The 27626-nt window shown below is 38.0% G+C and overlaps 1 protein-coding gene across 5 annotated transcripts in view; it reads right to left on the bottom strand.

The window, feature by feature from the left end:
- Window positions 1-27626, bottom strand: part of LOC149419043 (uncharacterized) — a 159676-nt gene that overhangs the window by 17852 nt on the left and 114198 nt on the right. For all 5 annotated transcript variants that reach the window (XM_089638075.1, XM_089638077.1, XM_089638076.1 and 2 more), the window contains exons 3-15: window positions 20780-21281; window positions 20438-20511; window positions 17723-18001; window positions 16423-16556; window positions 14712-14877; window positions 14153-14325; window positions 10141-13966; window positions 9431-9764; window positions 7311-7533; window positions 3952-6446; window positions 3650-3865; window positions 1999-2277; window positions 1035-1252 (exon numbers count right to left, since the gene is read on the bottom strand). In XM_089638075.1, the coding sequence (XP_089494201.1) occupies window positions 1035-1252; window positions 1999-2277; window positions 3650-3865; window positions 3952-6446; window positions 7311-7533; window positions 9431-9764; window positions 10141-13966; window positions 14153-14325; window positions 14712-14877; window positions 16423-16556; window positions 17723-18001; window positions 20438-20511; window positions 20780-21281 (8919 nt within the window). The remainder of the gene's footprint in view (window positions 1-1034; window positions 1253-1998; window positions 2278-3649; window positions 3866-3951; window positions 6447-7310; window positions 7534-9430; window positions 9765-10140; window positions 13967-14152; window positions 14326-14711; window positions 14878-16422; window positions 16557-17722; window positions 18002-20437; window positions 20512-20779; window positions 21282-27626) is intronic.

The following is a 27626-nucleotide window of genomic DNA, read 5'->3' as shown; positions in this document are numbered from 1 at the left end:
CAAAAACACATGATTTTGCATTACTACGTAGTGCATCGCCTTATATTCAGAGAAATGATATTTACTCTCCCTCACCTATTTGTACAGGGTGTCCGGGGGTAAAATGCACTAACTTCGGGGGGTGATTCAAAAAAATTTAAAGTAGAAAAGATAAATGACTTTTAGAAATTCTATCATTTTTGGGTAAAAAGTTGAATTGTTTGTATAATATTTTAGTATGGGAAAAAAGTTATATATCATTTTTACTTCTACCATCATGTAGAATCACCTCCCAAAGTTAGTGCACTTTACCCCCGGACACCCGTATAAAGAAGTGTGTCTGTAGCGGGCGGGCAGTATGGAATTGATTTTAATACAAAAGTACAGTTTTATTCCGAGATTGATGAAATTTTGCACACTTGATCTTGAAAACAAGAGGAAGTAAATATAGAAATTCAAAGATATTTGAATGGTTTTATTATATTTTCATAAGTGTCCTTCACGATGAATCTAAATAAATATAGTAATATGACAAACACAAGAAGTCAGTTGCAAGGTCCAAAGCCTTGTTTTACTATTGAAGCACACTTTTCCACAGATAAAATAGTTATGTTTGCAAGCGAAGAAACGACAAGCTAGAATAATATTAAATTATATCATTTCCTTGCCAAACGAATTAAAATCATTTTAGTATTCTAGGAGCAATTTTTAAGGTTCAAAATACCATAAAATTAATGTTAAATTGCGATTTAGCTGCCTTCATTACAATATATATATTTTTTATAACATTATTATCTGGTAATACGCTACAATTTACAAAACTTATAAAAACATAATTTTGCAAAAAAACAAGTAAATTGTTACGAAAAGTGTCAGCAGGTGTACGGCGGGCGATTGATGTTTTACCTCGGCATACTAAGGGTTAATATAAAGCACATAAGAATTAAACAATGATGATAAAATTTAAACAAATTGTTAAAAACAAAATTACATACATTTAACATTAATTAGATACAAAAAAATATTTATATTTTTTAATATTAATTCCATCAAACCTTCCAGACAAAGTCCCCGCTAGAGGTGGAGCTGCAGTTGGAATCGTCGCTCTCGGAGTCCCAGTCTTTGAGTCTCTCGGGGGCCATATGGCTGATCTCCTCAATGGCCTTGACGCCCTGAACAGGGTTTTCCTGGTGCTCCTCCTGGGGCCCAGCATGCTCCAGCACCGGGGACATCTCGTTGAAGGAGGTGGACATCAAATCATCGTTGGATGGCCCTATAATTGACGATATAACTACATTATTTCCTTTGAGACGAACCTGCCATGCAGCACTATTCTACACGTCCAATTACATAACAAATGCAGCAGCAAATTAACCAATCAACCGTGGTCTTCATACCTCCAATAGTATTTGCCTAAGCTCGAAAGCTAAGTACTCGTACTCGCTCGTTTGAACATGTCTCAAAGTGTGTACCATCTCGCTCAATGTTTTTTTGTTCGCTATCGAGAAAACGGCTCGATGCAAAAAAGATTCAAGGGCCCTAATTCTCGCTCAATGTTCGACAGAAATTTACGATTTGACTGAGACTCTTGTGTCGAGCTGCTCGAACGTGCGACCGCAACGACGAGCATGCTTCCAAGTCAACATGTGTGATCAAGACAAACCGCCCAAGCATGAATATACGTATGTATCTTTACATTGACAAATTTTCAGACCTACCGACCACATTTAAAAAGAGTATCATGTCAATGATATAAACTGTTCAATGCACATACATATCGTTTCACTTCTATCTCAATCAACCACCACTTCTCACACCTTCAAACACACTCACACACTTTACACTACACATATCATCTACAATATACCTACCACAAACGAGAAATAACAAGGAAACATATTATTGGTACCCACTACGAAATTTTTAATATGTATAATATTGTATCACTTCCTTTCTAACCTATGTACTGTTTTGCTTTTATAATATAGATAAAGAAAAATGAATTAAACTAATATCTACCAGAGAAGTGTATTTCACTGAGGGGGGAGTTCCTCTTCTGCTGCAGAAAGGACCCATCCTCACTGCTGAGGTCCTGCGGCACCACCCCGGCTGTCTCCTTGAAGGTCTCGAAGCTCGGAGAATCCTTGGCCACCGTCTCCAGCAGCCTGGACAGATTCTGTGCCCCCATGTTGAGGCCCGTGTACTCTGTGTACTCGTCCAAGGCATGAGACCGCTGGTAGCTCAGGCTGGGGTAGGCTTCTAACTCTTCCGTTTCCAGGTTTAATTCATTCACATCCACTGGAATTTTATAATTTCTACATAAATCTACATATGAAAACAGTAGATAATAAAATGGAGGTTTTTATTTACAGCACCTTTCAGGTTTTTACTATCGCCAGACGCCGCTTGGCTAAGGCCTGTCCTGCTAACAATGTCAATCTCACAAGACAAACCGAGGGTAAGAATGCAATGATTGTCTAACAATATCAATCTCGTGAGACAAACCAAAGGGAAGAATGCAATAATTGTTGCTAATTTTATTGAGAAAATTTCTAATTAATTTTTTTCGTTGTTTGCATTTCCTTCCGCATTGTATTTTTTCTTTCAGTTTTGCCAGGTCTATCACCATGTGCAAAATATTTTCCATGATAGAGTTTATTTTCTTGGAGATTTCTATTTTAGTTTGATGTTAGTGATTCGTGTTCAGCTATCCTCGAATAACGAGGTCATTTCGGTTATTTCCTTCTATTTATACAGGGTGTATCGGCAAGTACCCGACAAACTTTAACCAGCTATTCCTCAGCACATTTGGAGTAAAAAATGTTATGGGCGCTTTGCTGCCCGGTAACATTTTTTTTCCATTAAAAACAAAAAATAAATAAAAAAATCCACACTCCGTCACTGTCATTTGCATGGTTTCTCGTGTTCAACAGCTGTTATTAGCAAGTGTATCAAAAAGTGTCCTCGCTCTTTCGTACACACTAAATAATAATAGTTAAAAATGAGACAAATGGTGCCGTGCCATTTCGTTGTGATTGTAAAAGCGCGCCAACGTAGGTACGTACGTACATTATTCAACACATTATTATTATTCAACACATTATTATTATTCAACACATTATTGATTATTCAACGAAACTCGAACAAAATATTGCCAGATGGGTTTTCAAACTTTGACAAAGGATAAAACATTGGTGACATGTGGTGAAAATATGAATAATAAATTTTTTATTAAAAAAAAATGTTACCAGACAGCAAAGTGCCCATAACATTCTTTACTCCAAATGTGCTAAGGAATAGCTGGTTAAAGTTTGTCAGGTACGTGCCGATACACCCTGTATACTCGTGTGGTTCGACTTCTTCTTTCATGTTTCTTCCACTTTTATTGACGTTTTAGGGATCAAAGATAGTTTCGTACTGTCAGATTTTAAAAAAATATGTAGTTCGGTCTGTTGATAACAGTATTTAAAAATTGTTTTTCAAAGTATTCTATGGGCGTAAGTAATGAGTAATGATCATGAAAATAGACTCAATTCAAGCTGGTGAAGCTCAGCACCACTTAGAACCATCTCAGCACTAACAATAATATAATGTCTGATATTAGACAAGACTCACTCTGTCGCCTCAGTAAACAATAATTAATATTAAATAAAAATTAATAAATACTCACCGACTTGTTCTATTTTACTGAGATTCGGTGAACTGATGTTCGCCAAGCCGGTAGAACTGATAATATTTCCAATCTTGCCATCCAGAATACTTTCGTTACTGATTTGTTGTGGCGCCATAGCTACATTCTCCATGAAGGAGTCCAGCGACGGAGTGTGCTCAAGAAAGCTAACAGTCACGTTATTTACATGCCAATCTCGCATTTGGTTGGTTGATTCTAAAAAGCAAAAGACAACAGTTGTCAATATAAGGCCTAGGCATACACTGAATAACAACTCATAATCAAATTAACAAAGAAATTACCAGGAAGCGAAAGATCACTGAAGCTCGAAGAACTCATTTCATTCAAGTCCAAAGAATTAATGCTTGGTTCAGGAATACTCTTGGAGTCCCCGCTGGAGTTGTGTGTTTTATCTGCTGTGCTGCTTTGTCCCGGTGCTTGAATGATGCTGAAGTTCGGTGAACTCATGTCTTCCAGTCCAGTAGAATTACTTTTTTGACTAACCGTTTCTAAATGCGCTACACTAGAATCTACCCGTCCATCTGTCCCAGAAGGGATCATACTCAAATTTGGAGAGCTAATATTTTCCAATCCAGTTGAATTCTTTTTAATGTCTTTAATAGCTTCAGGTTCTGTGCTTATATTAGAATCTATCAAGTTGGTCCCAAGTGCAGGAATTATACTAAAGTTTGGCGAACCGATATCCTCCAATCCAGTGGAATTCTTTCGAGGTTCTTGAAGCAGTTCAAGATTTGCGCTTGCATCAAGTTTCAAATTAGAATCTAGATTGGTTTCAATTATATTAACATTTGGAGAAGCATTATCTTCTAACCCAATCAAACCACCTTCCTTACTTATATTTGGTGTGTCCGGCAGGTGAATCTTAGGAGAAGTAGTGACATCTATGGTATTTGGTGATTCAAAAACTTCTAATCCAATGGAATTTTTACCCATATTGATTTCTGATGAAGGAATTGCACTAACGTTTGGCGATTCAATATCTTCCAAGCCAGTGGAATTCTTATTGGTCTTAATTACATGGAGGCCTACGTCTACGTCAGTGGTGGGAATTATACTGAAGTTTGGTGAGCCAATGTCATCCAATCCTGTGGAATTCTTTATCATTTCAACATCGCTACTTAGCTCTTGTTTCTCACCCGAATCTCCGGAAGAATGAATACTACTAAAAGCTGGCACACTAATATCTTCTAAGCCAGTGGAATGTTTAATATCTTCAAGCTCATCGCTGTTAGGATCTGCTAACGAATCTAAATCTTCTATAACAATAGAGGGAATACTAATCAGAGCCTTGGTTGATATATCAGGCAGTTGTGATGTTTGCCCCGCAGTAGATGGAAGTGTGGTACCCAGATTCTTTTCATGTGTTATAAAGTTTTGACCAGCATCATCCTTGAAAGAAATATACGATATTGACGAATCAAAAATGCCTTCTAAAAACTGGAACTGCTCATCTATTATATTATCTGGCGATTCTGCAGCCTCTGCAAGTGGTTGACTTCCATCTTTTTGCGCATGATCAACAAACGTTGGTGTCGAGGTCACTGCTTTATTCAAGAATTGCTTGAAAGAATTTTTTTTATCGACAACATTACTTGTCTCCTCGTCAGAATTGGAGAACTGGAGAACTATAGGCAGAGTTAGTACACCACTTTCAGTAGCAGATACGGGGGAATCTTTCAGTACCTCGTCTAACGGAGCCGAGAATTTAACTTCACTGTTGACCAAGATGGAGGTACCAGACTCGGCAGTTAGACTATCTTCAGATTTATTACTCATTGAATTGAAACTTGCGCCTTCAATAGTTGGTTCCATGTTATTAAGTAATACAAGTTTGGGTAAATCCGGGGAGTTTTTGGCACTGTCTTGCTGAAAACCTGAAAAGAAATGGTCCGGTTCCTCTTCGTGGTGGCGAGTGGGAAATACCTCTGGGCATCCCATAACCATCTCCACAGCTGGGAGCATATTAGAGGACATGGCCTGTCCACATTTCAGAGCAGGAAGGGGTGTCTTTTCAAGAGCATTGGCAATATCAACAGAATGGGTAAATGTTTGTGATTCTGCAAAAGCATCTCTGGGCACGGGACTAGTAAGGGTCTCGGTGGAACAGACATCATCAAAGTTCTCTTCCACGTTGAACAAAGTATCGTTGGAGCACCACGAGTCCATGCTGGGTGTTTTAGTGTGCAAGTTAATCGATATGGATCTGTCAGACGGTTTGACATCAGAATCATTGGGGCTCGTCAATTCTGAAATGAAAGACGGCTGGGAAATTTTTGAAACATTTGACAAGTCATCGTGCAATTCTGCCACTTTCTTGTTAAAGTCGATGGACAAGTCCTTGATTGTTGCCTTCTTATCTTGGATGACGTAAGTTTTTGAGCCATCATCAGATTCATCTAGTGAAAGCTCAAGGGGTATTTGTTGACTTAATAAATCATCGATGGGCATCTCTTGATTTAAGAAGTCATCAATTGGAATTTCTTGATTTATAAATTCATTGCTTTCAGAGCTGAGAGACATTTTAGAAGCATTTTCCAATGTCTTACTGATGGTTTCCAGAAGGTTGTCAACATTTTGAGAGACCTCCTCCGTGGACTTGTTATGCGAGAGTTCCTCGTAGAAAGGTGACAGTAAGTCCGAAGTTTGTAACGTGTGCGGAGGGAACTGCGATAGAACAGGTGTCCTTTTCTTTTTAACCACTGGAGGTGCGTTGTCATCATCCAGCCCCATATGCTCACCATCAAAACTATCCAAGCTGTCAGCACTGAGACTGCGCCTGAGAACACACAACAAACAAACAAACATTGTCAGAAACGAGTGGGACATTATAAGCAACCGTTCCATTCTGAATGATGATCTCTCACTAAGAGTCATTTCTACTATGAAATGCAGTGCAAATATTTTGCATTTGCAGAAGTTTTTAGTTTTTGGTCCTTGGAAAACAGAATTTGAAAAATTGGCCCAAATTTATTTATTTATTTAGAATTAACGGCACAAGTGCCATTTACATACATGAAAGTTATTGACAGTCGTAGTACAATATGGAAAGAAAGGAAAAATTATAAGATTATATAAATTAACCAGAAAAAAATAAACATTATTTTACAAAGTTATTGAAAGAAGAAACAGAAAGAATTTTTTTCCCGGTCCATTGGAAAACCTTATAAGATAGTTTCACTGTATAATATGATTCAACTATATGTAAAAATAAACCATATAAATCGATATAAATAAAAATGTAAATGTTTTTGTGTTCGAAATCATAAATCTCCCAAAGTTATTCACCGATTGCTTTGAAATTTTGACACAACGTTGCATTTGAATACGCGTGTGTTTTTGTACTCGTATACCTATCTTATATAGATGTCACCTGTGACAACACGCTCTGTTGTTCCTCTATCTGCACGGACAGAATGAGCCACAGCAACGCGAGGAGGGGTACAACTATATATATATAATAATAAATCATTTTAAACCCTCAACCTCTAGGTCTAGAGCCAGGAAGCGAGTACTTCATAATCTATTAGTTAACCAGATAAAGTGACGAGATAAAATAGTAGGTTAGGTGTTTGTTTTGTCTCTTTCTTCACTATTCTGTTTAGACATGAAAACCTATTGATAATATCAAAAATAAACCCACTGTCTGTCAAGGTTGCTGGGTCCGGCTTCGTTGAGCACAAAGGTCCGGTTGGAGCAGTCGGAATGGGTGTCGTCATCTGACCAGTTCTGATGCCGCTCCTCGTGCCTGGAAACGAGTTGCGTGTTGACGGCCTGGCACACTCCGTCAAAGGGGAGGATGTTCTCAATGTTGCTGGTCTGCTCACCCAGGGACAAGCTGTTGGACGTGTCGGTCTTGTCAGCCGCTAGAATAATAGCGGAGATTGGAAAGATTCAAATTACTTATTTGAAATTTAGTGAAAAAAGCACTGAATAAACAAATAAAAGACGGGGCATATCAGTAATCAATTTCAATTTGGTTCACATGCTCATTTATGAAAAAGTGCAAGCATCGTATTGCAGTATGATCGCATTGTGCATTGCATTTTACCTTTTGTTGTTTACAATGGAGTTGATTAGTCTCCCAGCCACGCTAAGGGAGTTCATTTTTTCATCAGAAAAATAAAAATTAGAGGGTACCTATCACGGAATTTATTTTTGAAAATGTAAAATACGTCGGAATAGAAAAATATACATATACCTTGCAGATAGTTTTAGTACAGCAAATATAACATTTATTACTAGCAAAATTTTTAACTTCATTCCACCAACTGATCACAATGTCATGTATTCAAATTACGACAACACATGTGTCACGAATTGAATGCTCTATGCTGGTTTCGCATACAACTTCAGAAGCTTGTACAACAAGTTTACATCAAAAGTTGGATGGTTAAGTTTAATTCGTAACTCGAAAAATTTATCATATAATTTCATACATTTTAATCTGACAGACAGCCGTGTGGCGTTAATAAAATATTATTAAAGTAGTTTTAGAATAGATAAAGCTAGATAAAATATATTTAAAGAAAAAAACAATGTCGATTTACGCGGTTATTTATTTATTTTTATTTATTTATTTATTTTTCATGTTCTCCGTAAAACGGTTATTCACCAATACATTATGGAGAAGATTACAAATTAGACAAAAAGTATAGCAAAACACATAAAAAGGTCAGTTTCACTACTTTGTGACATACGTCAAAAGATTAAAGTTATACGTCAAAGTTATACATCATCCAAATTCCTATTATTATTTTATAAATCTGAATCAGACAGGCCACCGGCGCCAGTGATCGGCTGTGATTTTTCAATTTACATGGGAATATGTTGTATTTTTAATATGTTAAATTTACCTACATTATTATCCGTGTGCAAGTAGTCAAAAGAGAAACTGTATTTTTCCAATAAAAATGTATATCACATATTTGTAATAAGCGTTTACTTTGTGGCTCGTTATAATTTACAATAAAAATTTATAAATTTGTTTTAGACCACTTTAATTTTAATTACACTCTACTGGTTTCGGAAGCACCCTTCCTTTGTAAGGAGAATATTAAAACTAACCTATGATTCAAAATATTGACAGATATATACAAAAAAATATAATTAGGTGTTTGAGTGGGAGATTAACAAAGGGGGGGGGGGGGTAATTGCGGGAATTCTGGCAATAACAGAGCGGTTTACTGGAAATATATCTAGAACGGGACTAAACGATAAATTAATTTGGTTATTCCATATACTAGCGTTATTATTTATGGATTTTTTTGATTTCAACTGCTTCTAAGTTATCTAATTTTTGCTTTTATTATTACGGTGAAGACTTCTAACCCCTGTGTCCTTATTAAAAGTATGATTGGTGGAAATAAGATGATTAGCAAACTGAAAAATTATTGTTATTTAAACATCTTAAATGTTCCGTGATTCTAATATTTATATTTCTGGTTGTCTTACCTATGTAGAACGATGGACAATCATTGCAACATAGTTGGTAAATGCCCGAGTGGCTCAATTTATGATCTTTATCTTTAGTGTTTTTTTAATAATTTACCTAAGGTGTTATCAGTATATACTGATATATATCTGAAAAGATACTGATGATCTAATCGATAAAGTAATGAGGAACTAGAATCAACAAACAATTGCACTGTACCCAAAATATCTATATAATATAGATGGTCCTGACTGTAAAGATATGTTTGTAGACCTGCAGGGTCTGATGTTATTCAACAGTTGAGGAAAGATGTTGTTGAAATAAAATACCTTTTTCCATTTCCGAGAACTCTGACCAGCTCTCCTCCTGAATGGGGCTCAGTGGAACGACTCCATACATGTTATAATGGATGAGCACTTCGTTCCTGACTTGCTGAGGACTAGACTTGACCTCCTCGACTAGAGCTTCCTCGCTGAAGAGGCAGCCGGAGCCGGAGCTGGTGCCCGGCTCGGGGTGCATCATGGTCATCTTCTTCACGGTGGGCTCCACAAAACTCTCAGCTCCTCGCTGGTTCATCTCGGGGTCTGTCATAGCCATGGACCAGTCCTTGCGCGACTCGCCCAGACTGTCTGCGATGTTGTCGTGGCGTATTTGTCCCATTTTCTGAACAAACAATTATATATACATATAATATACATTATACGTCAATAAGTTGAATAAATAAAGTGGGAGAAGTCGGACGAGACAGTAAACTAGGAAAGAGCCAAGCCTAACGCAATAACTGAGAGTGCCACCTCAGCAGGAGAAACATTCAGCTAAAGAGTATGAAGAAACATCTATTCTCCTGTAGTTCCAATATGTCTCGCTTTGATGGGAAGACACGTAGCAAGCCACAGGAGATATGGTGGTCAAACAGGTGTGAATTCAATAAAGGAACTGGGCTACCGTCAAAGGAATCAGGTGAAATGTGGCGATAGCACAGTGGGCTTGTGGCCTGACTGCTTACGGGAGCTATGCGGAATATTTCAAAAGATCTTACCTGGGCCAGTGGAAGTTTGAGCTCCAATTCATTTCTCAGCGCTTCCACACTCTCCGCATCCACGGTGTACCGCTCCGAGCCACTGTTTTCGGTCAGAGACTCCGTGCTGCTGCCGTTGCTGACTGCAAAGTTGTGGGCCAGTTCAAAATTCTGCTGAATGCCATCACTAGCCACATTGATCTTGCTTGGATCTTCAACATCCTCTTTGGGATGCAAGAACCACCCTGAAGAGGATTCTTCTAGCTGGGAGGTGCTGCCTACATTCACATACTGTGGTTCAGAATTATTCTCATCTGAATAATAATTAGATTCATCTTCGTTTTCAGTATCCAATCTTTGTAGTTCGAGGTCTAGATTCTGTGACAACTCATCTCTTGATTCAGACTGATCAAAGTCATTTCTTTGTGTGGCCAGCTGAGTTTCACCTGAAAACTCCTTGGGCTGTGCCTCAACACTTTTGGCAGCAGTGTTTACAAATTGACAATTCATTGATTCATCATCTTCTGGTGTGTTGTTCTTTTTAGTAGTAGTTTCAGGGGAAGTTTCTTCTTGCTTGTAGCCCTCCGATTCGGATTCAAGTAGTGCTCTACTAATGTCAGCATTGAAGGGTGTTTCTTTCACTAGTTCTTTTACTTCTTTATGGACATTTAAATCTACAACTTTAGATTCAGCTTCAGCAATTATTTGATCAATAGTTTGACTGATTTCTTTGTTTGTTTTCTCAATAGTGTCATCACTTATGGTCTCATTCAAGTGTGCAATAATATCATCTGAACCCATATCCATTACAAGATTTCCCACAGTTTCGAGTTCTTCTATCTTCTGATCAAAGGAAACAACATGATCACAAGTGGCTATGTTTTGTTCAGCAATATTAATTTGTTTAACTTCTGGAAAATCCCCCGCAGTCACAACAAAATCTGAGTCCAATTTCTGATGAGTCAATAGATTATTGTCATCTGATACACTACTTTCGGTTGACTCCTTGAACGGTGGTGGTAGAAAACTCTCTGATTCGATAAACATTTGATTAATATCAGAAATATGTGTCGGTTTAGAATCCACAATATTGAAAATGTCATTTTCAATGCAGTTTTCATGGTATGCCAGATTTGGTTCACTGTGATCCAGCGAAACAATTCCACTCTCCAAATCATTTGAAAGTGAGCCATCATTGGTGGGTTCCAAGTCAGACCTCTGAGTGCTCACATTGCCCTGTTCTAATGTTAGTTCTGAAGCGCATTCCTGGGACAGTTTGTCCATAGTTTCAAACTGCGATTCTATCCCACTCTCTGTGCCAGTAAGCAGTGAATTGGTTTCGATAGAAACATTATCAACTTTCCTATGGTCATCTGCTTCAATATTCTCCTCCGCAAGAGAATGCTCATTAGAAGCAAGGCCCTGACTGCCTTCCCGGGCTTCTTCCGGTACTTGTTCGGTTTCCAAAGGACCCGAGTATTCAATGTTTAAATTGTTCTCATTTTCCGCTATGGCCAGTGTTGTTGTGAGATTCACTATTTCATTGTGCATTATATTTTGAATGCTTTGATTTACATGCACATTAACTCCATCCATACGTGGCTCAGTGTTCTGACAAGCTGCAGCATCATCGATTGGCACAATTATTTGATTTGATACGGGAGTACTGGTGGACACATGTTCTGTTTGCACGTCATCGTTGAATTTTTTTGCAACTGACGGTTCAAGATCTAGTTCCTCACCATAAATTATCTCACTTTTGGTAATAATGTCTTCACTATTGGATACAGAAATATTCTCAGAGTCATATAAGTTTATGGCCTTAGGTTGTACATCTGGGTAGTCAAAATTATAACCATCAGGCAAATTCATGTACTTGGTAGATTCCCACTTGACGTTTTCCGAGGTATCTTCCATAATACTACCCTGCGAATGATCACCAGCGTAGAGATTCAAATTAATATCGTTGAAATTGGATGAAAACTTCAGGTTCTCTTCTTCTGACGTAACATTGAGAAGATCTGTCCCGAGGGAGGCCGAGGGGCTGGCAAACATCCTGTCCGTATTTGGCAAGTGGAAACTGAAGTGTATTGGTGGTTGCGCCTGGTCCCCTTCATCAGCAGGTTGCAGCTCGTGTTGGAAGGCTGGCTTGGCGAGGTCGGAAGTCTTTGCTAATTTAACTAAATCATTTAATTTAATTTTCGAAGCTATCTTTTTATCGATAGAATAAAAATTTAAAAAATCCAAGTTTCTTTTGAAATTTTGCAATTCTTTAATGGTGATGACGGTTTCAGATTGGGTCAAATCATCGAGACTCTTGCTTAGCCTTAAGCTCTTGACAGCCATTGTGCGGTGACTCTTCCATAGCCGGTACAGGTCTAGGTCGGGGCGGAGGCTCTCAACGCGTGACAGCAGAGTGGAGGAATAGTTCCTCGGGAATGACAAGCACTTCTCAGTGGGCAGACTAGACTCCTTGGGAGTAGGTGAGTCTCGCTTCAATTTCTTCTGAATCATGTCAAAGAACATATTGCCATAACCCTCCATAGAAGTGAAAGATGTCTCTTCACTTTCCATATCGGTGAAATCCGCATCAATATGTGTCAAGACCATAAAGTCTGTGACTGATTTGGACTTCAACTTAATCTTTTCCGTAAGAGTCCCCAATTCTATTCTTTTCTTCCAAATTTCATCTTCTGTTTCTGACCCTGAACTGCATTGCCTGCCAAGTTTAGAATCTCCTTCCCCACTCTCAGTCTTAATTTGGTTATCCTTCAATGGATCCGGAGTATAACTAGAGTCGTGCAAAGAATCAAACAGTTGTACATCTTCCTCGCAGTCTATTTGGAATATGGGTAGACCTGTGGGTGTCTCCGGGCTCTTTATTAATCTAAAATCCAAGCTTGGATAAGATTCTATATTACAAACTTCAGGTACATGGTGCAGCGGGCTATTTACAATGTCACTATCTATATTGGCATCATTTAGAGTTCCTTCCGAGGGACTATCACTATCACATCTGGTTAAATCACTAATGGAATCCTCGAGGCAGTACATCTGCGAAGGCTGCGTAGCTTCGCTGGCCGACACCAGCGCCGCCTTGGGATTACCCGAAACATCTCTGGAAGGGCTGGTCTGGTGACTCGACTCAGAACTGGACGTCTTTTCCGAGCTCAGCATGTTATCAAAATCACTGATCACATCGCTTACATTTTTGATATAGGACATATCTTCAGGCGTAGTGAATGGCACGTCGCGTAACCACGGCGCCACTTGAGAAACCTCAGAATCAAACAGTAATTTTTCAGAGCTGGTGTCGGAGAGAGCCAAAGGGTTTTCCATCAGAGATGTTTCCCAAAATGCACTGGATTCCGGGGTGGCACTGAAAGGAGGGTTCTCCACACTCGACAGCTTCTCGCGATTCTTTTCCAAAACCGATTCCAACGAGCCGTGCAAGTTGGTCAAGCTGTCTGACTTGGCTTTGACAGAGAGTTCGTCCCCGGTGAGGGTGTCGGAAGAGATAGCAAGGTTGTGGTAAACGAACTGGTGCTCTTGAATGGGAGATGAATCGTGGACGATGATATCACTGGGAGGGAACTTAAGTTCGTAGAAGTTTTCGTGAAGAGGGGAAGCGACCGCAGAGGAGAGTGGTAGGCCGTTGTCAACCTTAGGGATGCTGTTGGGCTTGAGACTTTGCCAGCGAGCCTCAAAGTCGTGGGTGATGGACTCTCTGGGCTGACTGGCCGCCAGGTGGTAGTTGGAGTAGATGTTCTGCAGATAGGAGGCCACCTGTGAGGAGGCACAGCGCTGTCCGGGGTCATCGTGCCAGCAGGATTGCATTACGTTATATCTGAAAACATTACAATTATTATTATTTATTCAACGGAAACAGAAGGATTTGCAATGGACAAAGGCTCCTGAGGCGCCACAAGGAATAGGACAAGGGGAAGAAGAATGTGGTGGATGACGGTGAGAGGAAAATTATTCATTTTTGTTATGCTGAAAGAATAATAATTAATTAAATTAATATACTCACAGATAGGTCACGTATTCTGTGTAGTGGGGTGGTGGGGGCAGGCGGGGGCCCGCAGGGCGCATCACCTCAGCCAGTACCTGCTCGTTGCTCAGGCCTTCGTAGGGCAGAGCACCCCAGGAGCAGGACTCCCATAGGAGCACGCCAAGGGACCACATGTTGCCTTCCGGTGTCGGCTGGAATGATTTATTTAAAGCCAGTCAGTATCGAATGTTTTAAAACTTAACTGTGTGTGGATGTGTACACTGACACACATTTCTTTAAATTGATTTGTGGATGGTACGAAAACTCTGCTATGGTTAGCTTCGTCATCGACAACGTAGATTGTTTTTATCTCCCGGCCTGCAGGACTAACTTGCCAATGGACACACCAGTGGGAAGGGCAATCTTGTTGAATCAGGCTGCGTTCAAAATCATAAAATCTTTGTTTTTTATTATATTCATTTCAAATTGTTTTTGTTGCTTACTTTCATTCTAAAGCATATTTTTAACCGTTGTTTCTTATTTCTCATTTGTGACTACTGTCTTCTTACATTCTTATCAATTGAATTGAATATTTTACCCGTAGGTCGTGGGCAGTTTCTGGGGGCAGCCAGCGCAGGGGACGCGGGGGGCCCTGCCCGGGGGCGCTGTAAAAGTCCCCGGGGTACCGGTGGGGGGCGTCTCCGTAGTCCCCGAGGCGAGCGCTCGGCCCCTCCGCCACCAGGCAGCTGTGGCACGCCACGTCACTTTAAATCCATACAACAACCATAAAAACAAATTATTGAGGTTAATAAAAAAAATCACCTCCCTCACCGCGCTTCATTCCGGACGATGCAATGGTCGACAAACAATCACCTGTTAACGGTTTAACCAAAGCAATGCATGCCCCGGGGTGAATGTTTTGACAAAACATTGACAAAGATTTACTTATTTAATTTCATTATGTATTTTAATATTACATTTAATTACAGTAATGACATATTGCCCATCTCACTAGGTGTGGAACGCCCGTGTTGAGATGGGAATTTACAGAGTGGTTGTTAGCTAGGTTTTTGTTTACACAATATTATGAAAATGACAGATAAAATAATTTTTTGTTTTTTAATTATTCAATTCAAGTATGAATGTAAAAGATTAAGGATGGGCTGTTTCGGAGAATTTGAATAATTTTCAAGTTCTGTGAAAGATTTTTTCAAGTTCTGTTTTTATTTTAGTTATGTCAAGCAACTAGCCTATAATGATTTAATAATATAACTTGAATAGGACTTTCACAGAACCCGAAAATGAATGTTGAAATTTGATGAATTGTTCAAATTCTCCGAAACAAACCGTCCTAAGACGAAGCTAGAATAATTTTGAAGTAATTAAATTTCAGTTTGACAAAAAGGCATAGTGTTAAATGATAAGAAAAAAGCAGGCGAAACTTTAGTTAAATATACATGTAGTAGATAGTACACAGTAGGCACAAATACAAATATGTAATGAAATACTCCTAATGGATATGTTTATTGGAGGTAATCAATGGTTTTACTTTTAATGGAACTTTTGGTTTGCATGCTTCTAATGTCAGTAGGATTGAATAGCTTAACACATTTCGGCCGGGTATTTTTTGCGCTGGCGCTACACTGAGTCTGGGCGAAAATAAAGATCCCGTGCGAATTTCTTTAATTTGTTTTAAATCGCTATATCTTCGAAAATAATTAAAATATTTTAGTAAAAATTTCTACATAGTAACTCAGCATACCCAAGCTATAAAAAATACTAAACGAATATTGAATATTATTTGAAATTCAACTCAATTAACCTTGTAATATGTTTATTACGGTCCGCCTATCGGTATTTGCTCATACCTGCTTTCTCTAAAGACGCCAGACATCTCTCGCTCGCTTGCACATAGGAGTTGAGTGGGTGCGGAACGGAGAAAGAGATTCGAATCGGGTTTCTCGGTCATAAAAACCCTCATTCCAGAAATTGAATTATTTCACTAACAAATAATATACTATCCTTTTGATACCGATGAAATACCGATGTAAACGAAAGGCATGAAAATAAATTTTAAAAAAGACTTGCATTTTGATTCGATAATTATGTACATATAGTTGGGACCTTTACAAAGAGATTGGTATATAATAAGCATACAATAATAGCATCAATCGACCGAAAGGGTAGAACTACATTTCCCGGCCGAAGTGTGTTAATAGCATTGTATTTAAACTTTCTTTGCCCATAAGAGGTTTGACAAACTGGGATTACTCCACAAAAAACCAAACCTATAAAAGGCTGCAACTTACGGATGGGCTAGGTGATGCAGGTGAAGGTACTCCAGGGCGGCGGCGATCTCGCATTGGAACTTTAGGGGCAAACCTTTCTGGCTGAGAGAGCTCACTTGCCATTTGTTTGACTGGAGGAATTGCTTCAAATCACCCTGGAATATTCATTAGCTTTAGTTAACATTTTAATAAATAAAAAGTTTAAAAAAAAGATAAAGGAAATTTATTACTGATTGAATGATTTTATGCCCCTAGTACACGTTGGCCAAATGCATTGGGCCAAAGTTTGCGTGTGGAAGATTTAAAGTTTATTTTTCTGATTACGATTATTCTACTAATTGTAATTTTAATATTTTCATTAATAATTATTGATTTCAAAAACGGTCTAAAATCACATCCCGAAACGGTTTCAACTGGCTACAAAGTCATTATAGAAACTGCCTGCCAACGCCGCCAAATTCACGAATAAAAAATTATCATGTTGTTTAGGCCGCAAATCGTGCATTTTAAATCGTTACAGAAAATTTATTAGTTAACATAAAAATACCTTCATTATCGTAATTTTTTTCCTCATTTATTTTGAGAATGAAAAAAAAAATGAAAATACCCTATTCTGCGTTGGTCATTTAATTTAGATGGATGTGGAAACTATAACAACTCCAGCAATTTATTTGTACAACACGTTTAATTGTTAACTATCGTAAATGTAAATAATCACTTGCGCAATAATCAACACTGCTATTCCACTGAACGCGTACTACAAACTGACGACGGGGCCAACGCATGAACGCTGTTGGCGCTAAGATCCTTTGATATGTGCACAAAAGCTGACAATAATCAGGTTGGCCACCGGCCAACGTTTGCGGCCAATACGTATACAATACATGTTGGCCAGCGCATTGGCCAATGTGTACTAGGCGCATTACACAAAAACATTTCCTGGGATAGTGAAGAAAACTAAAATTGCCTTCCATCCAAATTTGTATGGAAACAAATGTCCCAACTGACTTAGTACCTTTTGGTTCTAGACCATTTAGCATGTGCTCTTGTCTCTTTTACACATGCCTGACATTGTGTATCTCCATCACATTTGAATTTTGTAATCTAAAATCTTATAATTTCTGAAATCCCAGTTTTGTATTGGAAATTTATGGCCTGATTGGCCAAATATTTGGATCATGAGACACGTCCACATGGCATTTCTTGTTATTCTTTATTCTATGACGTCAAATGACCCACAAAATAATCACCGACCAAAGCAAAAAAAAAACAAACAACATTGTCCCATTTGAGTTTTTGCAAATAATCAAATTATTGTTACCAAAGGACAGTGTTCAAACAGAATTAACCACGGGTCTTGCGTCAGACTTCTGCCGCAAAACTTGAGCAGGCTCTCGTGCCTCAGGTCTCGGTATAGTCGGGCCTCATCCAGGAAGGTGCACTTGTCCGTCACGGTCACATTCTCATCCAGTATCTTCACGGCCACCCGGGTGACAGCGTTGGGGGGCTGGGGGAGGTGCAGGGGGGATGTGCCAGGGCTGGGGTTGCCGTTGGCATTGTCTGACGGAGATGTTAGACTGTGCGCTTCGCCTTCGACGATCTGAAAACAATAATTGTCACTTATTTAGTTATTATTAACTATTATTATTACTACATAAACAGTAAGCTAGAGGAACGACAGTTAAGATGGTATGGGCACATAAGACGGAGACCACCAGACCACACAGTGAAGCAGGCAATGTCTATAGAGCTTCAAAGACAGTCATCCAGAGGTAGACCAAAGAACTCCTGGATGACCCAATGCTCCAAAATCCTACAAAGAAACGGCCTAGATGAAAGCGACACTCAGAACCGAAGAAGCTATAACCTGAGAACAAGAAGAGCCGACCCCAACAGCCTACCTAGGCAATGAGTTGGGATAGTGCTAGGAAGAAGAAGAAGAAGAAGAATTTAGTTATTATTAACACAAATGAAATGAAATGAAATAATGAAAATATTAAATTAGGAAAAGAAGTAATTAATAATTAATTATTCATGTGAAAAAAACTAAAATTGAATTTTGATAGTAAATATTATTCTCTAGCAATACAACTATTGAAGAATGCATAGTCTGGAAGAAATAAGAAATTCCAGTTAATTAAAAAAAAAAATAATATTGTTCACTTTCTAGCTTTTAAGTATCAGTATTTTTTAAGTTTGGATTTTTTCGTTTAGTTTCAAAGCCCGCCAAAACAATTGAAATCTGACAGGGTACAGGTGATGTCATGTGTACCTCCGTTTGGTCTTATAGTGATTTGTTTTTGGGGTTTTATGCCATGTTGCAATACCTCCTTCTTTAATAAATATTTTGAATTTTACCAATGTAATAGTAACAGAAATTAGAATAGAAATTATGAACAAAAACGCACATCACAAATCAAAACCGTCATTTTGACAGGAATCATATACGCATAGACTGCCAAAATGCGGTCTTGCCTGCTCTTTCGTAACCAGTTAAATACATTTTTATTAGTAAGATTTCGAAACAAAAATTGTACAGCGAGTAACTAAGAAAACACTTTTTAACGGTTGGGAAGTATTTTTTTAATAGTAAGGCTGTAAGTGACTTCTATCCAGTGTGTAAAGAGTTTTATATTTAAAAAATACTGATTTGGATTAACTTCGTTGTTAAAAGTCGTTTTTAACATAAAAAGGATCATTTCATTTCAAAAACAAATACATATGGAGTAATAGGATGGGGCTCAGCAGCATCAAACCATGTAAAACAATTAAAAATAACTCAGAATTGCATCATAAAGTCCACATAAAGACGTCAACAACAGAATTTTTTTAACAGTTTGATGTTACAAAAAATATACAGGGCCAAACACCTCTCACGATCACAAAACCAGAGCAAATAGCAAACATACACACTAAATATAATTTATATAAATATAAAATAAGTGTAATTCTATATTTGGACAAAGAAGCTCTGAATTTTTAGCAAAAAAGATAAACATATAACAAACTCCCACTAAGTATCAAACAAAATAACTTTAAGGACATCAAATCTTGGTTTGGACTATCTTGGACAGCATTGCAGTGTCCATCATCAGGGCAGATGTCTAATCTAAGGTTGTGGTGAAATATGTGCTTATTTATGAAGATGCGAAAGCGTATTGCCAGCTCCAACCCTCTAAGAGCTGACATTAACGTATAATTTTAAAGTGGTTTTCTGCGTTTAGTTCTGCTGTAGCCGTCAATTACCGGATACTATTAATAGAGACGATGGAGCCAAGCTTGACGATTTATTAGTTGTATGTATAATTATTAAACATTATGTATACATTTACCATATTATTTAATTAATATTATTCCTCAAAGTATTAATATAGAAATGCGTGAAATGCTGATTGTGGTTTGAAGACGATGAATTCACCTAGATTTCACCGTTTATCCTATATTGGTAGGTTCTATAAATTTGACACATTACGACAAGCGATCACTCAAACGTTTTTGTAAACATGCCCAATATGCTAAAAATCACTCAATCAAGGGTCTTTTTAGGGAAAGGAAGTAGAAAGTTCTGGGGAGGAATCTGGGGGTCAGTGTGTCCAGGAGTGACAGAAGTTTGAATACATCCTCCTCACTGGGGTACAAGGCGATGGGTCGAGAGATTCTGGTTGGAGAGGCCGAAAGGTCTCCCTCAACCAGTATCTCCCGATCTGACCTGTCACGCAGTAGGTGGGCAAACGCATCCACCGCCAAGACCTAGACAAACCTCACCCCATGAACCAGGGCACCAAGTTGGTTATTCAATAAATCGTTCCCGGTGCGGTGGTACCCATACCCGCCTCCCAAATTATTTGTTGATATGTAATGAATATATATGTTTTCTAAGCCATAGTATTTAAATTACTCAAGTTCCTTATTCCAGAGGAAAGACGTTCAGTGAGCCGCTCCATGCAAAGTTGGGAAAAGCTACTCCGGAAATTGCGCAAAAGGGAGGCAGGTCCCCGATCTGAATAAGTCTAGAATGAAAAAAAAAATTACTTACCCTGCCAAACCATCCCCTCCCAATGGTTTGCAAATATTGTAGTTGGTTCCTTGGAAAGTCATCGTTAGGGTTATCTAAAAAAAAAAAAGAAAAAAATCAAATTTTTATTTTAGATAAATCATCAACTCTTCATCGTCAATCATTTTTTATGATTAATTCATAATGGGCATAACTTTAGATATTAGTCAAGGAAGACGCCAAGAAAACTAAATAAAGTAGGAGATGTGTTCCAAATAATCAAAAAGGTAAATTAAAAACAAAGGGTTTTGTAGAGTGAATTTAGGTCATAAAGAGGACCCAGAGGACCCAAGCAAGTAATAATTGCAGATTTAAAATACTAACCAAACCAGTCTTTGTGTTCTGCCAGCACATCCTGTGTAGGCCCGTCACCTCTGGCCGAAGCGTGGGCAGGAGTTAGATTCCTGGATGTCAGCGGCTGCTCAAACACTTCCACTGCTCTTGGATGAACTGCCTCAAGGTTCAAGTTCCTATTCTCGTACTCGCTAACGATATAATTCTCTGCATTGTTATTGACAATATTCTCCAGTTCCTGTTCGGATATGGGCCCATTGTTGTTATCTTCATAGTCCTGGTTGTCGACCTCCACTTGGCGGAGGTTCAGGTGAGGAAGTTGAGGAAGAAGCCCTTCTTCCTCAAGTGGCGCACGGGCCGGTGTGGAGTCAGGTACCGGACCGGGCCCGAGCTGGAAGCGGGGAGACTGCGAGGAGATTGCTGCCGTGATGGGGAAGCGGATGTCGTTCAGGGGGTTGTGGATGCCCGTCTCAATGGGGGGGCCCGAGCTTGAATTCTCCAACGGGATGGGCTGCCCGACCACCACTTCTTTCTGCAAATAAAAAACAAAACAATTCGTTAGGAAATACAGATAATAAATTTATTCAAAATGGCAGTGCAGAGCAACTAAAGAATAATAACTGTAATCAAATTGAAATAATTAGAAAAGCATTACATATGGTTATAAGTAGATAATCCATTTAATTTAATAGTTATGGTTCACAAATAGTGGCACGTGAAGGCACCCTAGAGCAAGGATTCCCAAACGGTCGATCGCGAAGCTAAATTAGCTGTAGTTTAAAAATAATGTCAGGCGAGGGAACCCTAGGGCAAGGGTTCCCAACCGGTCTATCGCGAAGCTAAATTAGCTGTAGATTAAAAATAATGTTAGGCGAATGAAACCTAGGGCAAGGGTTCATAACTGGTCGATCGCATAGCTAAATTATAGTTATCATTCACAAATAGTAATGTGAGGGGACCCTAGGGCAAGGGTTCCCAACCCTTTAAAGCCAATTAATATCCATATATAACATGATTGAACATTTGTATTTTTGAAAACAGGCCTGTAGTACCTACCTAAAATAAATATTTAAATATAATATTTTTCCACTAGGTGCAAATTTAAATCTGTGCATCTATTACAAAGCTTTGGACACAAATATGCCTTACAGGTTTTAAGACACTTCCTAGCGATACATATAAGAGAATAATTTTAAACTGCGGTTCTAGACCATTTTGTTAAAGAGCTAAGGAAAGTCAATTAAAAGAGATAATAATTTAAATATTACAGAATTTCATAACAAGCAAACATAAGTCATTATACTCATCCATAAATAATATATATTTTTAACATAATATTTGATTAAAGTAGTAGTATCTATACGTACCACCACATCATTACTTCCACGAGGCTTGAAAAAGAAAGATAATAGTTTTATTAGCTGTAAAAATAAATAATTCAAGTAAATGAGATTACAAGTTTGACACATAACAGTCTCCATGGTCGAGGGGTAAGGCACATCAATCATGTAAATTTTATTTGATTAATCTTTAAAGACAATATTAGCGATTCTTAAACGAAAATTTGGAACAGAAAAAGATACGGTCGGACCCTATCTCCTTCGGTTTAACTGTATCATACTTCCAATAAGAAGTACATACATTATCTTCATTTTATCATCATCACATAATCTTCTGTTTTATTTACTTTCTTACAAATTTTATTTACTTATTCCTTATTATGCTGTCTCAGTAGAGGTAAAGTCACAAGGAGGAAATCCATAATTGGTTTTATTTTGGCTATATAATACTTATGTACAAACTGAAATAAATGTCCACTGTCGATTTGCAATTGCAATCTAAACAGATGTCTTGGATAAATATATACCATTTTTATTATAATATGCGACATCTATTGACTTTTCTGCAAGTTTAGAATGAATATTTATTTAATTAATTTGTGTTATAATATATATTTGCAGCACGTTCCAGAGTGGAAGGTACTCTCAGTATCGCCCTGGTGTAAGACCACTATTCAGAATTGAAACGTTGCTTGAAATGGCTTTGGCCAAGTTTGGTGACCAGATCTAAATAGCGAGGTACTTTCCCCACCTTTTTATTCTCTCCATCTTCTTGCCCTTCCCAGTACCTTCAGACACACAACAAATTCAAATTGCGGATGCCACAGTCTCACACTAGCTCCAGATGGTTGGGAGCAATCGGGACTCTTGGGCGGTTTCAGATAAAAAATAAAATAAAAAATCTTCGTACTTTCGGGGAAAACAGGAATATAAACCTCTCCAACCAAACTCCACTTAATCTTTTTTAAATATTTGAATGATGTACATACAATGTGCAGTTACAAAGGTAGAATATAATTCTTTAGGAGAATCTTATAAAAAAGAGGCCTTCTTGATTTCCCGACCCATTGGCCTAGGTTTTAGGTAGTTTGGCTCCAACAGTTAATGAACACACCCACCGAGCAGTGGCCTAATATGAAATCATAAATTTTGTTTAATTAGAAGGTATGAAGGCATTGAAATCCATTATAAAAGATGACTCAAACATCATAATTATTTTTTACAAGGACACGACACAACAAAACATTATTTATCTCTCTCATTAAAATGCGATAAAAAATGTTGTCTGTTTCCTCTTATCTCTGACATTCTAAGTTCAAGTCACGCACAATGCGAATTAAACATCAAACATAATATTATTATTAAAATTCCGTAGAATTAAACTCAATTCCGAGAAGAATCATTCGTAGGTACCTAACACCTAACCCTTCATACACTTGTGCCAAACTACGCAAGTAGGTAAAGTTCCGTAGTTTCTGGGAATGGGAGGGTGGATTCGCTCACGGAGAAACTATGTGAACAAATATAGGGGTGAAATAAAGATTAATATAATAACATGAGATCTGACTAAATTACATAATAATATGTACATTTTTACGTTTCTTATAAACTACGGCTAATTTACGAGACCTTTTTGAATTCGTCACGTCCAGAGTTGTGCTTCATTTCAAATAAATCCATTTCAAATGGAAATGCAAAATACAAAATGGGTATTTTCCATTTTGCATTTTAAATGCTTTTCTCAATGCATTTTCCATTTTAAATGCTTTTTTGCAACATTCTTCCTACTATCTCCACTCATCTTTTTTTTCATTAGCCCCAAATATCAGTCGGTCCTCAACCTCGCTATGAGAGATAATTTACATTTGTCAAGTTGCTCCCTGGTAGGAGCCCTGGCAATTGAGTGATAAAATAAAATACTGTTTTAAATACTGAACATGGGGCCATGACGCTGTAATATCAAATGTTAGATAGCAGTTTCTATGTTTTTACGTTGGCAACATTAGTCCCGCGCAAATTTTTTGTGGTTTCATAATCTGTAGTCGTGGTGAGAGTGGTATATTTATGGTCGTGGTGTTTTTGGATTTACCATCATGTAATATGTTTGTTCTACATTGATGTCCATTAAATGACAAAATTGTTTAAAAATTCTATAATTATTTAATTGTTTGACCTGAGAAACCATTTTGCATTTTCAATGCATTTTGAAAATAGGTATTTTGCATTTGAAATGCTTTTCTAAAAACCATTTTGCATTTTGCATTTTCAAATGGAAAAGTTTTGACCCATTTCCATTTTGCATTTCAAATGGTTTTGGGTACCCATTTTGCACATCTCTGGTCACGTCGCGTTAACAAAAAAACTACATGAATCTAGCAAGATTCTGGCAAATAACGACGTGTGAAATGTGCATCTCGCAACAGCAATAAAGTACCCTAGTGAATTTATCACGTTGTTATTCCAAATACTATGATAATCTAGATCTAGATTCTGAAACATGACAACATGTATCTTGCAACAGATGTATGCAAAACCCCAAGGAATGTTTTCGTCTAGTCGCCTTTTCTGAAACACAACTAGAATCTGGTTAGATTCTGAAAGTCTGGAAATACACGAAAGGTAGGCAGCAGTTGTTATGCAAATTTCAAGGAGTTTATTTGTCGAGCCGCGTTTCTCAAACAAAACGAGAATCTGGTAAGAATCTGGAAATAAACGAAAGGTATCTGCACCAGATTCATGCAAATCCCAAGGAGTTTATTCGTCGAGTAGCGTTTCTGAAACACAACGAGAATCTGGTAGGGTTCTGGAAATAAACGAAAGGTATCTGCACCAGATTTATGCAAATCACAAGGAGTTTATGCGTCGAGTCGCGTTTCTGAAATACAACGAGAATCTAGTAAGGTTCTAGAAATAAAAAAAGGTGTCTTACAAAAGATACAACCTTATTGAGTTCGTCTGAAGAATTCGGGAAAGTAATTACATCTGTTAATTTTTGATTTTCGTAGTTTGTCCAAGGAATGGGACCACACATAATACAAATACTTATTTACAATAAGCGAATGCAACGGGTTGAAACGCGATTAGAATATATTACATGAATGGGGAAATTATTATATGTATAGAAAAGGCTAGCTGACATATACCCGGCGTTACGCGACTTTTCTCTACTTTCTATAAATATAATATGCATGGATTATATGTATAAACCTGTCGGAAGAAATTCTCTAAATTAAGGTGCAAACCCTATCAAACTAATATCAAAGTCGTTATCCGCGTCTGTCTGTTTTTGCGCTTAGTTCTTCTAAAGTACGCAACGGGTTTTGATAGGGTTTTCACTTTCACTTTTTTTCACAGAATTTCTTTCGGAAGGATATACGAGTATACAATACATGCATATTATATTCATAGAAATTAGAGAAAAGTCGATGTTTTGTAATCAAGTTGTAAAAAAACATTTTCGGGCGATTACGTTGTTAATATTAATAGTTAATAAACAAGAGAAGAGATATCATACTTCTACAACGTAATAATAATTGAATAATTTCATTGTCTACAACAAAAGTTGTATTACCAACAGCAAATACCATACAGAATAAGAAATGTAAGTGTTAATAAACCAAAAAAAAACATAATTAAACGCAAGACAAGTGATTTTCGAAAGCATTTTATCAGCTAGGACAATTAATGCTAGGACCGCGCAGGGTCTTACAACACTCGATTAACGTCGATTCCTTACCGGCCCACGAGGGAGCCGCCAAGAGTCGGCAGTATAGGTAAAGATTGATGGAAGGAAATAGGCATTACAATTTCCTGTTTCTCACATTTCGTATGGAGGACCGTCGCATTACACCGTATTATATCGCTGTTTAATATTCAAGAAGAAGCGGTCGACCATTTCCTTGTTAGAGTTCACTCTTACTAGCTGCCATCAACGACCTTTCGACGTGCACTGGTATCGTAATATAAATAAAAGTTGACAATAAATATCAGCGTGCAATAGGCGATAAGAAAACGTGCACTGACAACCAAGGCATCTTTAGACAGACATACTATAGAGATTAAAATCTGTGGTAATTTTGCCAATCTTTATTTTAATTTTAAATGCCATTAATGTGTTCAGTTTTTGAAGGTTCCTAGTTCACGTCCGGGTTGCGTCAGTATCTGTTTATGATTAGTGTTTTTTCCAATAGGTACACGGGTAAAAATCTTGAAAAAACGTGATTGCAATCCATTTCTTAATAAAATATTATGCAATTCAGAATATATCGGAACACCTATTCTCATGCAGGTGACCTTTTCCTGATAAATATAATGACGAAATTTTACAATATTAGAATTATTATGAACACGTGTTCCGACATCCTATTAACATATTCGCGTTTTATCGTCAGCTTGTTAGGAAACCAGTCAATTCATTCTTTAAGGCCTGCATTCCCGTTTTTTCAGAAATACGAATTGGCAATATTTTATTTCAGTAAGTTTTCTCCATACACACGGTGCGATTTGATGAATATTAAAATTGTTCAATTAATCTTAATTGTTCAAGATTAAGAAAGGGAAGCTTAGATAGTTTGGGCATGTAGAGCGAATGAGCGAAGAAAGGAGGGTAAAGAGAATATATGAAGCAAATGGGAATGGTAACAGAAGTCGCGGACGCCCGAGGAAGACATGGCACGATCAAGTGAATCAGATACTTAAGTGGGGCCATTTCAAGAATCAGAATAATATAATAGTATGTATGAGACGATATATGAATGTGAAGACCGAGTTGTTTGGCGGTCCGTCCTCTCTGACAACGGCGTGCGGTTAGTTTGTCAAAATTGTTTTAATATTTATTAGATCGTTAAGTCACCCTCAGCAAAATCTGGCAATGGGGTAAAATAGGTTATCGTAGGCGGGGTGTGCGCTTATAAAATATTAAGCCTGTCATAGCCGGCTTCTTGCTCCAGAGTTGTGAAATAATAATAACGGTTACGTTGGAATTTCCCGAAAGATGGGCGAGTAGGGTCCTAGGGTGGGTTCCTCCCCCGCCTGAACCTTCCCCCACCGCTCTCCCCCGTTCGGCAGCAGTATTAACATTTGAATTATTCATCGGCTCGCAAAATCAGCTGTGGGACTTTGTGTACGTGGCAGAACTGGCAGGACTCGAGACTCAAAGTGTATTGTTTAATGGGAAAGGAGAAAATTACTGAGAGGCAAAATTACCAATATTATTCTAAGCTAAGCTAAGGTCGAATCGTTGCTTATACGTTATACGTACTGAAGGCGACTGGAAGATAGTTAACCTTTGCGTACCTACAGGTAAAAAATACATATTACCCGAAAGGGGGTCACTAGGGTCCCCCTTATATCGCGGAGCGATCGTGTCTCTCAACCTGTCAGGCTAATTTGGTCGCTTTTGGGAACAGCTCATATGATCTCATAGAAATTGCTATGTCTACCTTACAGTCATGGGAAGAAAGATAATCTATATGGTGTTAGAAAGAGAAATGTACACTTCTATGAAACCAAATGATCCGACCGCAATATGAGAAAAA

Source organism: Hesperophylax consimilis, chromosome 12, assembly GCF_061612785.1.
Source record: "Hesperophylax consimilis isolate HC1 chromosome 12, BYU_Hcon_1.0, whole genome shotgun sequence".
Taxonomy (NCBI): domain Eukaryota; kingdom Metazoa; phylum Arthropoda; class Insecta; order Trichoptera; family Limnephilidae; genus Hesperophylax; species Hesperophylax consimilis.
This window is presented reverse-complemented; position numbering and strand designations above follow the sequence as displayed.